This window comes from Mastomys coucha, unplaced genomic scaffold (assembly GCF_008632895.1).
Source record: "Mastomys coucha isolate ucsf_1 unplaced genomic scaffold, UCSF_Mcou_1 pScaffold21, whole genome shotgun sequence".
NCBI classification, from domain to species: Eukaryota; Metazoa; Chordata; class Mammalia; order Rodentia; family Muridae; genus Mastomys; species Mastomys coucha.
This window is the reverse complement of record NW_022196904.1, coordinates 156162056-156173693: the sequence shown is the minus strand read 5'-3', so window position 1 is coordinate 156173693 and position 11638 is coordinate 156162056. Positions and strand designations below refer to the sequence as shown.

At 46.3% G+C, this 11638-nt stretch overlaps 1 protein-coding gene across 1 annotated transcript in view; it reads left to right on the top strand.

The window, feature by feature from the left end:
* The first annotated feature begins 11024 nt into the window (after positions 1 to 11024).
* Pgm5 (phosphoglucomutase 5) overlaps positions 11025 to 11638 on the top strand; it is a 180802-nt gene continuing 180188 nt past the window's right edge. Inside the window, exon 1 of the mRNA XM_031389981.1 lies at positions 11025 to 11382. Within this exon, the coding sequence (XP_031245841.1) occupies positions 11122 to 11382 (261 nt within the window). The 5' untranslated portion in view covers positions 11025 to 11121. The remainder of the gene's footprint in view (positions 11383 to 11638) is intronic.

Genomic DNA, 11638 nt, shown 5'->3' with positions numbered 1-11638 from the left:
GAGGATGGAAGATAAAAATAAATAATTTATGTCAACAGCAGCAACAAAGCCAAGGAAGCAAGAAATCATGAAATAAACAACTGTGGACTTTTAATATTTTCTCTGTTGGTATGGGAGAAAAGGTCTGCTTGTTAATAAGCTGAGAAAGCAGTCCCAGCCTGACTGACTTATGCAGAAATCAAAATGAGGAGCCAACAGAATGCCCAAGTTCACAAGCACCTTGTGGCACACTATGGCATGCGCACACTGGCATATGCATGTGCATGCACACACACACATACACACACACACACACACACACACACACACACACACACACACACACGGTTTAAGAGTATCTTTTAGGGCTGGGGAGATGGCTCAGTGGCAGCCCAAGTTTATTCACTACAGAGAATGTTCCTTCACCTCATGCCTGCACTGATTTTCTGAACTAGCAAAATAGTCATTGTGTAGTGAGATGACTTGTGTCAGCGAACAAGCTCAGTGAACAAATAAGAAGGTAGTAACAGATTCTGATGCAAAATAAGGATTTAATGAGAGTTCAAAAAAAATGCAGGAGTATAGAACACTTTAGACTTTGTGGTCCTGGGATTTGGGACTTGAAGATGTCTCTTAACCCCGCTGGGTTTCAGTAGTTCTGCCCTTCCATTTTTAGGATTGGCAGTCTCTCTTTTGGCATGGCATTTGGTTTCTGTGAATTTTGAGTTTGAGAAGGGGTGTGCTTTGGTTTGGGTAAGTGTCCCTGCAGCCCCTGGGGTTAAAGGCTCAAGTATCAACCGAGGTACTGTTTGGTGGTGGAACTCCTTAGGGGTAGGAATTGGTAAGGGGAGGCTAGCTCAGTGAGGGCAAGTCCTAGATGGGGATCAGGGACCTTCTCCTCTCCTCTGTTTCTTAGTTTTCCATTGTGAGGTGAGCAGGCCTTCTCTGCCACATGCCCTCACCACGATAGACAGGCCTACCACTAGACCAAAGCAATAAGGCCAAGAGACCATGGATAAACTTCTAGCCCTGTAAACTAAAATAAGCACCTGTCATGTTGGTTACACCTAATGACGACCAGAGAGCTGATGGACACAGGCTGTCTGGTAGACAGCAGGTGGGAAGGGTGTAGGGCCACTGGCAGTGTAGCTAGGCTCTGAAGCCCAAACACATTTGTGACACAAAACGAACAATAAAGCTTTATTGGAACTTAGCAAGAACTCATGTTATTCTCTTTGATTTGAGTTATGCGAAAAGCTCCTCCCAGGGAAAAACGAAGCCGGAGTCAGTAGCCGTTGCATTTCCACAAGGATCCCATTAAAGGAAGGACTTAAACTCCTGCCTTTTCAACAGCAAAGGACTAAGAGTTCTGTTGTTAACTGTGGGGTCCAGGGGTTGAAAGGTGAGAGTGACTGTTTGAACCTTCCCACTTTGGCTGGCTTAGAGGCGGGGCCTGGGGCAGGCAGGTGGCTTAAAGGAAGCGCTCCTGGGCAAGGCGGCTATCTGCAGAGAGGGTGGAGTTCCGTTTTATACTAATCTTAAAGGGGCAGGAGAGAGGGAGAAGGAGAAGAAGAGGGAGAGGGAGAAGGAGAGGGACTAAAGAGAAGATGGGGAGGACAGAGGTCAGCACTGCCCCCTGTGGGAAAGATTCTGCAGTAAAGTCATGTGTGCCGCTAAGGGGAACGTTTCTTTGTGCTATGTTCCTTTTTAATCAGAAGACTCTGAAAATAAACGAATTATGAATCAAAAGAGGCAGCCCCTAAAGTCTGGGCTTGTTTTGAGTTTTGTGGGGTGCCTTGCTTACAAAGACGTGATGCTTCATTTCTTGCTCCAGATGTAAGGTCAGGAACCTTGAATGGGGAAAAAAAATTCTTTTCTCAACATGGGGTTTCTCCCCATTGTTTAGTAGAACGTGATCTAATATCTCCTCCTTAATAGATCGTAGAATCTGCGTTTCTCTCAAGTGATGACACGCCAATCACACAAGCTTCCTGTTATCCTCTCACACTTTCTGCAGATACAGAGAGAGAGAGAGAGAGAGAGAGAGAGAGAGAGAGAGAGAGAGAGAGAGAGAGAGAGAGAGAGGTGACCAGCTGGTCTCTGGTTTCTTTTTGCTGACACACGTCTGTCGCATTTCTTGGCTTCTGCTTTAGGTGGCGCTGTTTGACCATTTTCTCCACTGGAGACTCAGTACTTGGGAATGCATTCGGAAGAGGTGGATGGCCTGATGTTGATAGAACTCCACTTTCTCTTTCACACGATGCCCTCTTTTCACAGGGTACGGGCAGCCAGTGCTCTTTCTGCATTGCAAGCCTGAGACACCTCTCTGTTTCAGTAAAGATAAAGACTTCTGAATGATGTACTGCTGCCTTCTCCACTGTTGCTCTGTTTGAAGTTGCCTTTTAAAATATAAGTGGAGCCGGGAGGTGGTGGTGCACACCTTTAATCCCAGCACTTGGGGAAGCAGAGGCAGGTGGATTTCTGAGTTCGAGGCCAGCATGGTCTATAGAGTGAGTTCCAGGACAGCCAGGGCTATACAGAGAAACCCTGTCTCGAAAACCAAATATATGTGTGTGTGTGTGTGTGTGTGTGTATGTATATATGTGTATATAAAGTGGATATATATAAAGTGGATAGTAAAGTGGGATTGGGTGGTGTGGTGTAGGAGATCTGCAAGTCACACAATGTGGACTGATCATTTCCATATGAAATAAGCTTGAAGAAGTAGCCTGACAAAACAGAGAGAGGAGAATTTGCCTAGGGGAGTTATCAGAAGACGTCATCTGGGCTGTTCCATGTACAATAACCGTAGACTGCTTTTAAATTTGTGTGTCTATGCACAGTCATTTATTTTCTCTTTTACAGTCAGCAAATTGATTTATTTTCTCTTCTCATGGTCTTCCTCCTAAACTTGGCAGCCCCTTGAAAGACCCCCTTATTTATGTATTTACAACCATCTTTCGATTCTGAAGTGCTAAAGGACAGTTGAACTTCAGGACTCTGGGTCTGGGTGGGGTTGGCAATGGAAGGACAACATTTCTTAGGAGCTCACTGCTTGGGGACTTCACTCTTGACGCTATGACTCCTGCCAGGGCATGGTGGCAGGCGTTGGCTGTTCTAGCCCTTGGGAAGCTAAAGCAGAATTGAGAATTGATAGCCTATGCTATAGTGATACTCAGTCTCAAACAAGACAATGCAAAACTGACTCAAGTTTTTAATTTTTTTAAATTTTGCACTGTTTATTTCAAAGCAGTAGGCAACATTGGGCTTGTCATTACCATCTTTCCTAGATGATCAAGCTAAGGGGACCATGTAACTGAAGAACTTGCTTTACCCACCCCTGGTGCCAATGGCCAACGTCCCATGGCACAAGTGATGGGATTGTGCTGATTTGGCACCTCCTGAAAGCATATTTGACCCATTATCTTTTCAGAATCAAGATGCAATCTCTCTTGTGCAGAGTGATCTGAAAATGACCTGGTGCCTCCTGTTTCCTTCCAACGCACGTTTGGTGAGAGGAATTAGCTATTTAAATCAGGAGATTCAGCAATTAGAGTTTGATTTTATTTTTCTTTTAACCCCAGAGAAGAGGAAGCCATTTGCAGCTGTTTCAGAGAATGATGAATCAGAGGCTGGTGGGACGTTGCTCTCCCCGAGGGCTTCCCTTTCTCAGCAAGCAATCTGTGGGTTGCACATTGAACTGAGGGAGCATGAAGATGCTTGCTTCCAGGAAGAGCTGGTGGCTCAGATGTTAGCCATTAGGACCTGGGTGTGGGACTTTTTTTTTTTCAAGTTAAACTGAAGCAGCTCGGAAGGAAGGCCTCCCAGATCCGTGCCTTTTATCTCTGGATAGTCATCTCAGAAAAACCAGATTTCGGCAGAAAAGTTGTTGTTAGTGGATAGCACGTGGCTGAAATCCTTTGGGAACAATGGGAAATATGGGGATAGGATCGGGTGCATCATGCACTTCAACATTATTTAGAGGCTTCGTAACGATAAGCCAAGACAAACAAAAATCCTCACGTGTGTTGAAAATATTACCTTCTCTTGTTAGACAGAGAGCTGAGCCCAGCTCACATTCTCTCCAGTGGTGACAGATTTCTCTGGTTGTGTATGTAATATCGAAGTCATTCGTCTTATCTCTGGCTCAGGAATAGACATTGTATACGGCCTTGAACTAATCACCAGCCCTTTCCAAGGTCAGGCCTCACCACCCTGGAGGCTTGCCCTCCACCCTGTCTTTTTTCTTTTCCTTTTGAGTAGGAATATCCTTTTGGCTCTTTAGATGGGTTCCAAGGAATGACACAGCATGTTTAGACATAGGCACAGTTTGGCTGTGATTCCTAAGTGAACTATATACAGGTTTTTACTCCTCTGGATTCCTCTGGCCTCTGGGATGGATGTTCATGTCCAACAGCTGAATATCATTATAGTAAAGGTTTAGTATATTGATTTTTGTAACCTGCAATTTTACTGAATTATTTAGTCAATCACCCCCTCATGTAGTATGTGTGTGTGTGTGTGCACGCGCACGCGTGTAGAATGTCTAGAGTTTCCTTTGTGTTTTCTGTATGGAACAAAACCATGCTACCCCTGGGTCTGGAGAGATGAAGGTCCTGAGAGCACTGGCTGCTCTTCTAGAGAACTGCAGCTCAATTCCCAGCATCTACTTGGTGGTTCACAACCCTTTTTAAGGGTTAGTCCTAGAGGATCCCTGATGCCTTCTTCTGGCTTCCTAGGGCACTGCACAAATGTGGTGCACAGACATACATGTATGCAAATAAACACCTGTAAAACAGCCATGCCATCAGCAGGGACAACACCACTTTTCCTATATGGATGCCTTTCCTTCCCTCCCTCTTTTCCTCCCTCCCTCCTTCCTTCCCTTCCCTATCTCCCTTCTTCCTTCCCTCCCTCCCACCTCTCCTCCTCCCTCCCTTCCCTCCCTCCTTCCTTCTTTCCTTCCGTCTCTCCCTTCTTCTCTCCCTTCCTTTCTTTTTCCCTTTCTCCCTCTTTCCCTCCCTCCTTCCTCCCTTTTCCCCTTTCCTTTTCTCCTCCTTTTCCCCCGTTTTCTTTTCCCTAGTTGCTCTGATGGGGCCTTCCAGTATTTTCTCAGGTAAAAGTGGCAAGAGCAGGCATACTTCTCTTAGTTAAATAAAGGGAAAACTTCCAATTCGTCACCATTAAATATGACATTACCTGTGTGCTTTCCATATCTTTTTGTTAGGGTCTATTTCTTTTCTGCTTAATCTGTCAAGAATTTTCATCACAAAGGGATGCTAGATCATTTTCCAGCAGTATGCTTCTCATCTTTTAGTTCATTGCTTTGTTTGTTGAGCCGTCTTTGCACCCCAGGCCTAAGTCCCACTTGATCGTGGTGACTTTTCTCATGCTGTTGAACTTGAGCTGTGAATATTTGGTTAGAAATTTTCTCCTCTGTGTTTAGCACCAATACTGTCCTGTCATTTTTCTTCTTGTGGATGCCCTCATTTGGCTTTGGTGACAGGGTAATGCTGAATACTTTTTACAAGTCTGAGAAAGACTATTTAAATGTTTGGTAGAATTTAACCATGAGACTGTCAGCTCCCAGACTTTTCTGGGAGACATTAGATGGGAGACATTCTGTTACTGAACCAATCTCCTCACCCATTATTGGTCTATTCAGGCATTTTATTTCTTAACAATTAAGTCTTAGTAGTTTTTTTTTTTTTAAATTTTATGTGTATGGGTGTTTGCCTGCACATCAACATGTGTACCACATACCAAGAGGCCAGAAGAAGGTAGCAGATTCCTTGGAACTCCAATTACAGATGGTTGTGAGCCTCCATGTGGGTGCTGGGAATTAAACCCTGGTCCCCTGGAAGAGCAGTCAATGCTCTTCTTAACTCCTGAGTCATCTCTCTGGTCCCCTTGGTAGGTTTTATGTATCTAGGAATGTATGCTCTCTTTTTTATGTTTAACACACATGTGTGCATGCAGATGCTTTGGGGACATCTGATAATTATGGTAAGATGACACACTTAAGCCAGGCTACATAGTTCCCGTAGGTAGTATTGTGGCTGTTGAGTCTCCTCGGTGCCTCTTCTTGGGCTGTTTCCTCTTCCCAGCAAGGCACTATGATTTGGACATGAATCCTCATCGCATCAGAAGGCAATCATGGCAACCACACTCCTGTTACACTCTCTGTGACTGCCACCAACAGTGCACATGTGTGCCTGAGAAGCTATGCAGAATATTCCATTGTGCGTTTCTACATTTTTACGTAAATGGTCTCATATGCACACTACTTTTACAAATCAGTAAGGCATTTTCTGTTCTTTTGGAAAATTAAACAGAACGGGGGTCATGGAGTAATGAGCAGTAACCAGGGTTCTTTTGATTAAAAACAACAGAAAGTATTTCTGCTGGTTCAAACCACAGAGGGATACAACAAGGCACACATAAGTTCTTCATGACCAGGAAAGGTAGCTGCTCCATGGACAAGAGTGGTAGGTAGCTGAGACTCAGCCCTCTTGTCTTGGTCCTTGGCATGGATGAACCACAAAGGCCCCAGCTTCTACATGCCTGGATCTAAGTCTTCAAATTCCTGAGATAGTGAGAAAAGCCAATTAAGCCAGGAGTTTGTCCCTGAGTCCTCCCCTGCTCCTCATATGGTCAGGAATGTAAGATGATGTAGTAGATCTACTGGAATCAGGACCTTCCCCAGTGAACTGGGGAATTGCAGAGGAGGGCCTGTGAGCTTGGCACCCTGAGCAGGTGATGACGTTATGGGAAGAGAGAACTGGAGATGAGAAGGAAAACACCTTCTTCTTCTTCTTCTTCTTCTTCTTCTTCTTCTTCTTCTTCTTCTTCTTCTTCTTCTTCTTCTTCTTCTTCTTCTTCTTCTTCTTCTTCTCCTCCTCCTCCTCCTCCTCCTCCTCCTTCTTCTTCCTCTTCTTCTTCCTCTTCCTCCTCCTCCTCCCCCCTCCCCCATCCTCTTCCTCCTCCTCCTCCTCCTCCTTCTCCTTCTTCTTCTTCAGAACAAAGGGAAAGTGTTACTATTTGGGATTTCCCACCTGGCATTTCAGTTGATTTGGGCTTCTGAATTTTGAGACAAATTTGGTCGAGACACAAAGGAAAGGACTACTTGTTCAACAATCTGGCGCTTTACTGCTAATGAGAAAAACTCAATAGCCAATACAGAGGATGTTCTTGAAAACATCCATTGACTCCAGATCGCTGGTAGGTGGTGAAGGACCATATTGCTGGAAAGCAGAATGGGTATAGGAGAGACCTCCCTAGCAACGGGACTAACCCGAGGTCAGAACCAGGCTTTATCCCTGCCTGCTGGGCATGGGAGGAGGAATTACCAGCTGTGGTCACAAAGCTAGCCTGACTCTTTTCCTAAGCAAACCAGATACATTTAGGTTAAAGAAAGTGACGTTGGTATCTTCTCCATGTGGGAAGGGGACTACCCTTGGTCTAGGGGTATTCCACCATAGGATTTTCCTAGCAAAGCTCATATGAGCTCCTGGGTATGATCTCTTGCTTAGATAGGGGTTGAGTTGGAGTTGTGGTAGGATGGGGTAGGAAACTAATTTCATACATAGCGACTAAATACATGTGTGGGATTTTAGATCTGCATTCTTTCCTCCCTTCCCTGCTCCCCTGGCTTCAGGGAAGCCCAGATGTATTTGGCCTACAGTAGTTATGTATTCCTATTGAGTCACTGTCCACTTCTGAGCACACAGGGAATGCTAAAAACATGCTGCTGACGCACTGGCCCTGAGAGCAGAGAAATGCCAAAAGTCTAGGCCAAGAGGAAGCAGAAAAGCAAGTGGAAAATGTTCCAGGGCCATTATCCATGGAAGCCCACATTCTTTTTCTAGCCTTCCAGGACACTCTGGTTGGGGACATTAAATATATATATTTTTTCAAGCAGCACCTAAAATATCACCTTTCACTAAGCCTTCTTTTCCTCAACAATGATATAACCTAGAGGGGATTCCAATGGAACCCACATTTTCCTCCAGACCTTTACAATGAGGTCACAACATGATAAGAAATATAAAGCTGAGCTTTATACAGGTACCTTACAAATGCTGACACACTGCTCTTAGTGTCCTTAAATTTCTGGCTTTGTTTCTCCATCCACAACTACCCATGTGGCCTTGAACAAGCCAGTCAGGTTTAGATGTTCAGTTTCTGTTTCTTTTGAACCCAAACACCTACCTTTTAGGGTTGGTGATCTTATTTAAATAGTTGGTACAGTGCCAGTTTGCTGTTCTTACCATTATAAGTCTAATCACTATTGTGATCATTATCATTATCCAGACATTATTACTAAAATAATGGTGATTAACTGAACTGTTTCATTACTCTAAGAAAGTCTTATTTTTTGTATCAAAGAGTACTGATTTTGAGTGACCAAGCTTAACCTTTTAGCCTGATATTAAGTGCAATATTATAAATTAGAGAATTAATGCTAATGAAGAATAAGCATTTTTACTGACCCACATGTGCTCTGTAAATAATAATGCTTAAGGAGCCACTAGATCAAAGTATAAAAAGAAATTTAGGGGGTCAGCAAGATGGCTCAGCAGGTAAAAGAGGCTTGCTGCCAAGCCCTGCTACCTAAGTTCGATCCCAGAACACACATGGTAGAAGAAGTGACTAGATTCTGGGAAGTTGTCCTCTGGCCTCCAAATGTGGCATGCGCACGTACTAACAAGACAATATATAAACACATGGGAAAATTTAAAAGAGAGATCCAGCTCTCTGGCAGTTTGATTTTGGAGGCACCTAGACTACTTAAGGACCTGTCCAGGAGTCTTTGGGGGCCAGCAGAAGTCAATGAGAAAAAGTAACGTAGGTGTTGACTTCCTACGCCTGTCTGCACTTGGCCCAATGTGAAAAGCATTTACTGTAAATGAACTGAGTTATGAAAGTCAAGGCTTTTGGGTAGTAGCAATTCAGTGATTCCTAAAGAGTGATCCCCTAAGGGCACAGGTTGATTTCCCAGTGTCCTGGATAGAAACGTCAGAGATGCAAAGTAAGAACATTTTACGATTTCAGAAATAGTCTCATCAAAGTTCTTCATGTTCTGGTCTAACGGAATCTGATCTTTTCCAAACTGTTTCCAAGGGCTTCCAATGAATCCTCGCTTCCTGACCCTCCTGCCTCCAGCTGGGATTCTAAGCATGCGGACACACCTAGATTCCGTCCACTGTACCAGCTGCCTGTGCTATATAATCTGACAAGTTCCTAATTGGAATATGGGTAAGATTAATATTTTAATGGCTCAGAAAAGAAAACAGTATAATGTAATTGGAAGGGGCCCAGAGATGTAAGGCGTCTTGTGAAACACTTTCGTCTTTGATCTGTGTTCATTGGTGTTTCAGGTATGGACCTCATGGTTAATAAGAGTTGGAATGCCAGACTGAAGTTAAGGCAGGCTCTTTACTGCAGAGCCTCCAATGTCTTCAATGCACAAACACGCTCTATGGTCCTATAAGAATGGAATGGGGCTGAAGGCTTTGAACAGTCGCTTTACCCCAGGATCTCACAGGTCTTGCTGAGTTTGGTGCATGCTTGGTGTACAGATGGTGGCGGGTGCTGTCTTCACGGCAGGGAGATGCTGAGGAAGAAAGAAAGGCAACGCAGGTGCTCCTGTTTCACACCAAGACTTCCGGGTGGCGCTAATCTCTTGGGACTCAGAGAAGGCAGAGAGGCATCTCTAGGCCAGAGAGCATCCCATTTCTCTAGACTCACCTAGTAGAGAAGCCCTGAGCTCAGCACAGGAGCATCGGGCCCCTGAGACTAGGAGGGGATTTTATCTCTGCCCACCTAGGACGGGGACGAAGGACGCGTCAGCAGATGTGGTTATGAAGCTGGCCTGCCTTCCTTTCCCTCCTTTCCCATTGCATTGAATCTTAGAAAACACTCCATTCAGTCCCGTGCTGCCCGAGGCTTTCTCTGCTTTCGCCTCTGTCTCTCTACAACTGTAGATGGTTGGGGATCACCGCTGTGTGCCAAGTTCGGTCCTTTTCCCCCTTTAATTCCCTCCCTTTTTACTCCTCTCTATATGAAGTTTCCTGGTTTTGAATTTGAGGAATTTTCCTGGTTTTGGATTTGAGGAGGATGAGAAAGAAAGGATTCAGGCAAGAGGGCCAAGCACAGTAGGCGGGCACCTCACCTTTGTTTCAGTTGGCTTCCTTCCTTCATTCCTGGTGGACATTAAATGCATTTTAATCACCTACCGAAGGTGTTTTATCCAGAGACGAGTTGGGTAGTATGGACAGATGCAGTGTAAAGGGAGCTGGTTTCTAAGCAGATGTGTAGGAAGGACAAACAGGACAAGAATAAGAAAGTACACGTTTGTGGCAGTTACAACAATGAAAGGAAAAAAAAAAAAAGATCCGACCTGGAGAGATGCTACAAATGTGGATGCTGGGGTAGGTCCTGAGGACTAAAGGGGCTGACAGGGTGTGATTCCCCACAACAAATGTCCCTGCTGAGTGTGCACACGCACACACACACACACACACACACACACACACACACACACACTGCCCAGCCTTCAGTTTCACCTCTGGCAGGGCCTAACAATTCTCAGCTCTCCTTTCCAGGGTTATTTTTGGCTAGGGCTGTTCTCTGATGGCAAAGGGTTTTAGCCCCCTCCCACCTCCCTCTCTGTCCATACTAGGGAGAGAAACTCTAAGCAGACTCGGGGTGTGGGGAGAGAGGGCTGTGGGCTAGCTCAGACTCCAGCGCTGCTAGGCTATCTTCTAGTGGACAGTGGGCCTCTGGAGAAGCTGGAAGTCTGAGTCCGGGTACTGGACTCAAGAGTGTTGTGGTTGGGGACACAGGAGCTGGTCCTAGAGCCTGGCTTTGGGACACTCCGAAAGTCAGGCGAGCTGGGGAAAGAAAGAGGACAGCTGGGCGATCCTCTGGAAAGAAGCCTGGCTGCAGAAAACTATCTGAAGGTGGAGGCAGACTCCACTCCGGGACGTTGAGGGGACAATCTGAGAGTAGCAGCGGGAGGGTGGGAAGGGGCGGGGAGGGCGCAAGGCGGAGCCGGGAGCAAGGCCAGACCGCGGGGGCCCGGGAGGGCGGCAGATCCCCGAGGCTCCCACAGCCGCGGCAGGACCGGCTAGCGGCGCCATGGAGGGGAGCCCCATCCCGGTGCTGACGGTGCCCACTGCGCCCTACGAGGACCAGCGGCCGGCCGGGGGCGGCGGGCTGCGGCGGCCCACAGGGCTCTTCGAGGGCCAGCGCAACTACCTGCCGAACTTCATCCAGAGTGTGCTGTCCTCCATCGACCTGCGCGACCGTCAGGGTTGCACCATGGTGGTGGGCAGCGACGGCAGGTACTTCAGCAGGACGGCCACTGAGATCGTGGTGCAGATGGCTGCGGCCAACGGGGTGAGTGACTCTCACACCCGGTTTGCGGGTCTCCCCCTGTTCTCTTTCCAGCTTCCCATACCGGCGCACTGGCAGCCAGTAGGCACAGTGGGACACTGGCCTAAAAGGGGGGCTGCTCTTCTCAAAGCCCCTGGGCTAGAACCTTAGGCTTCTCGGGCACCTGTTGTACTTTCTGCTGTATCCATTCTGCATCCATTTTCCACTCCATCACAGCCTTGGGTTTCCCATATTCCTCCAACCGGTTTATTGCCCACCC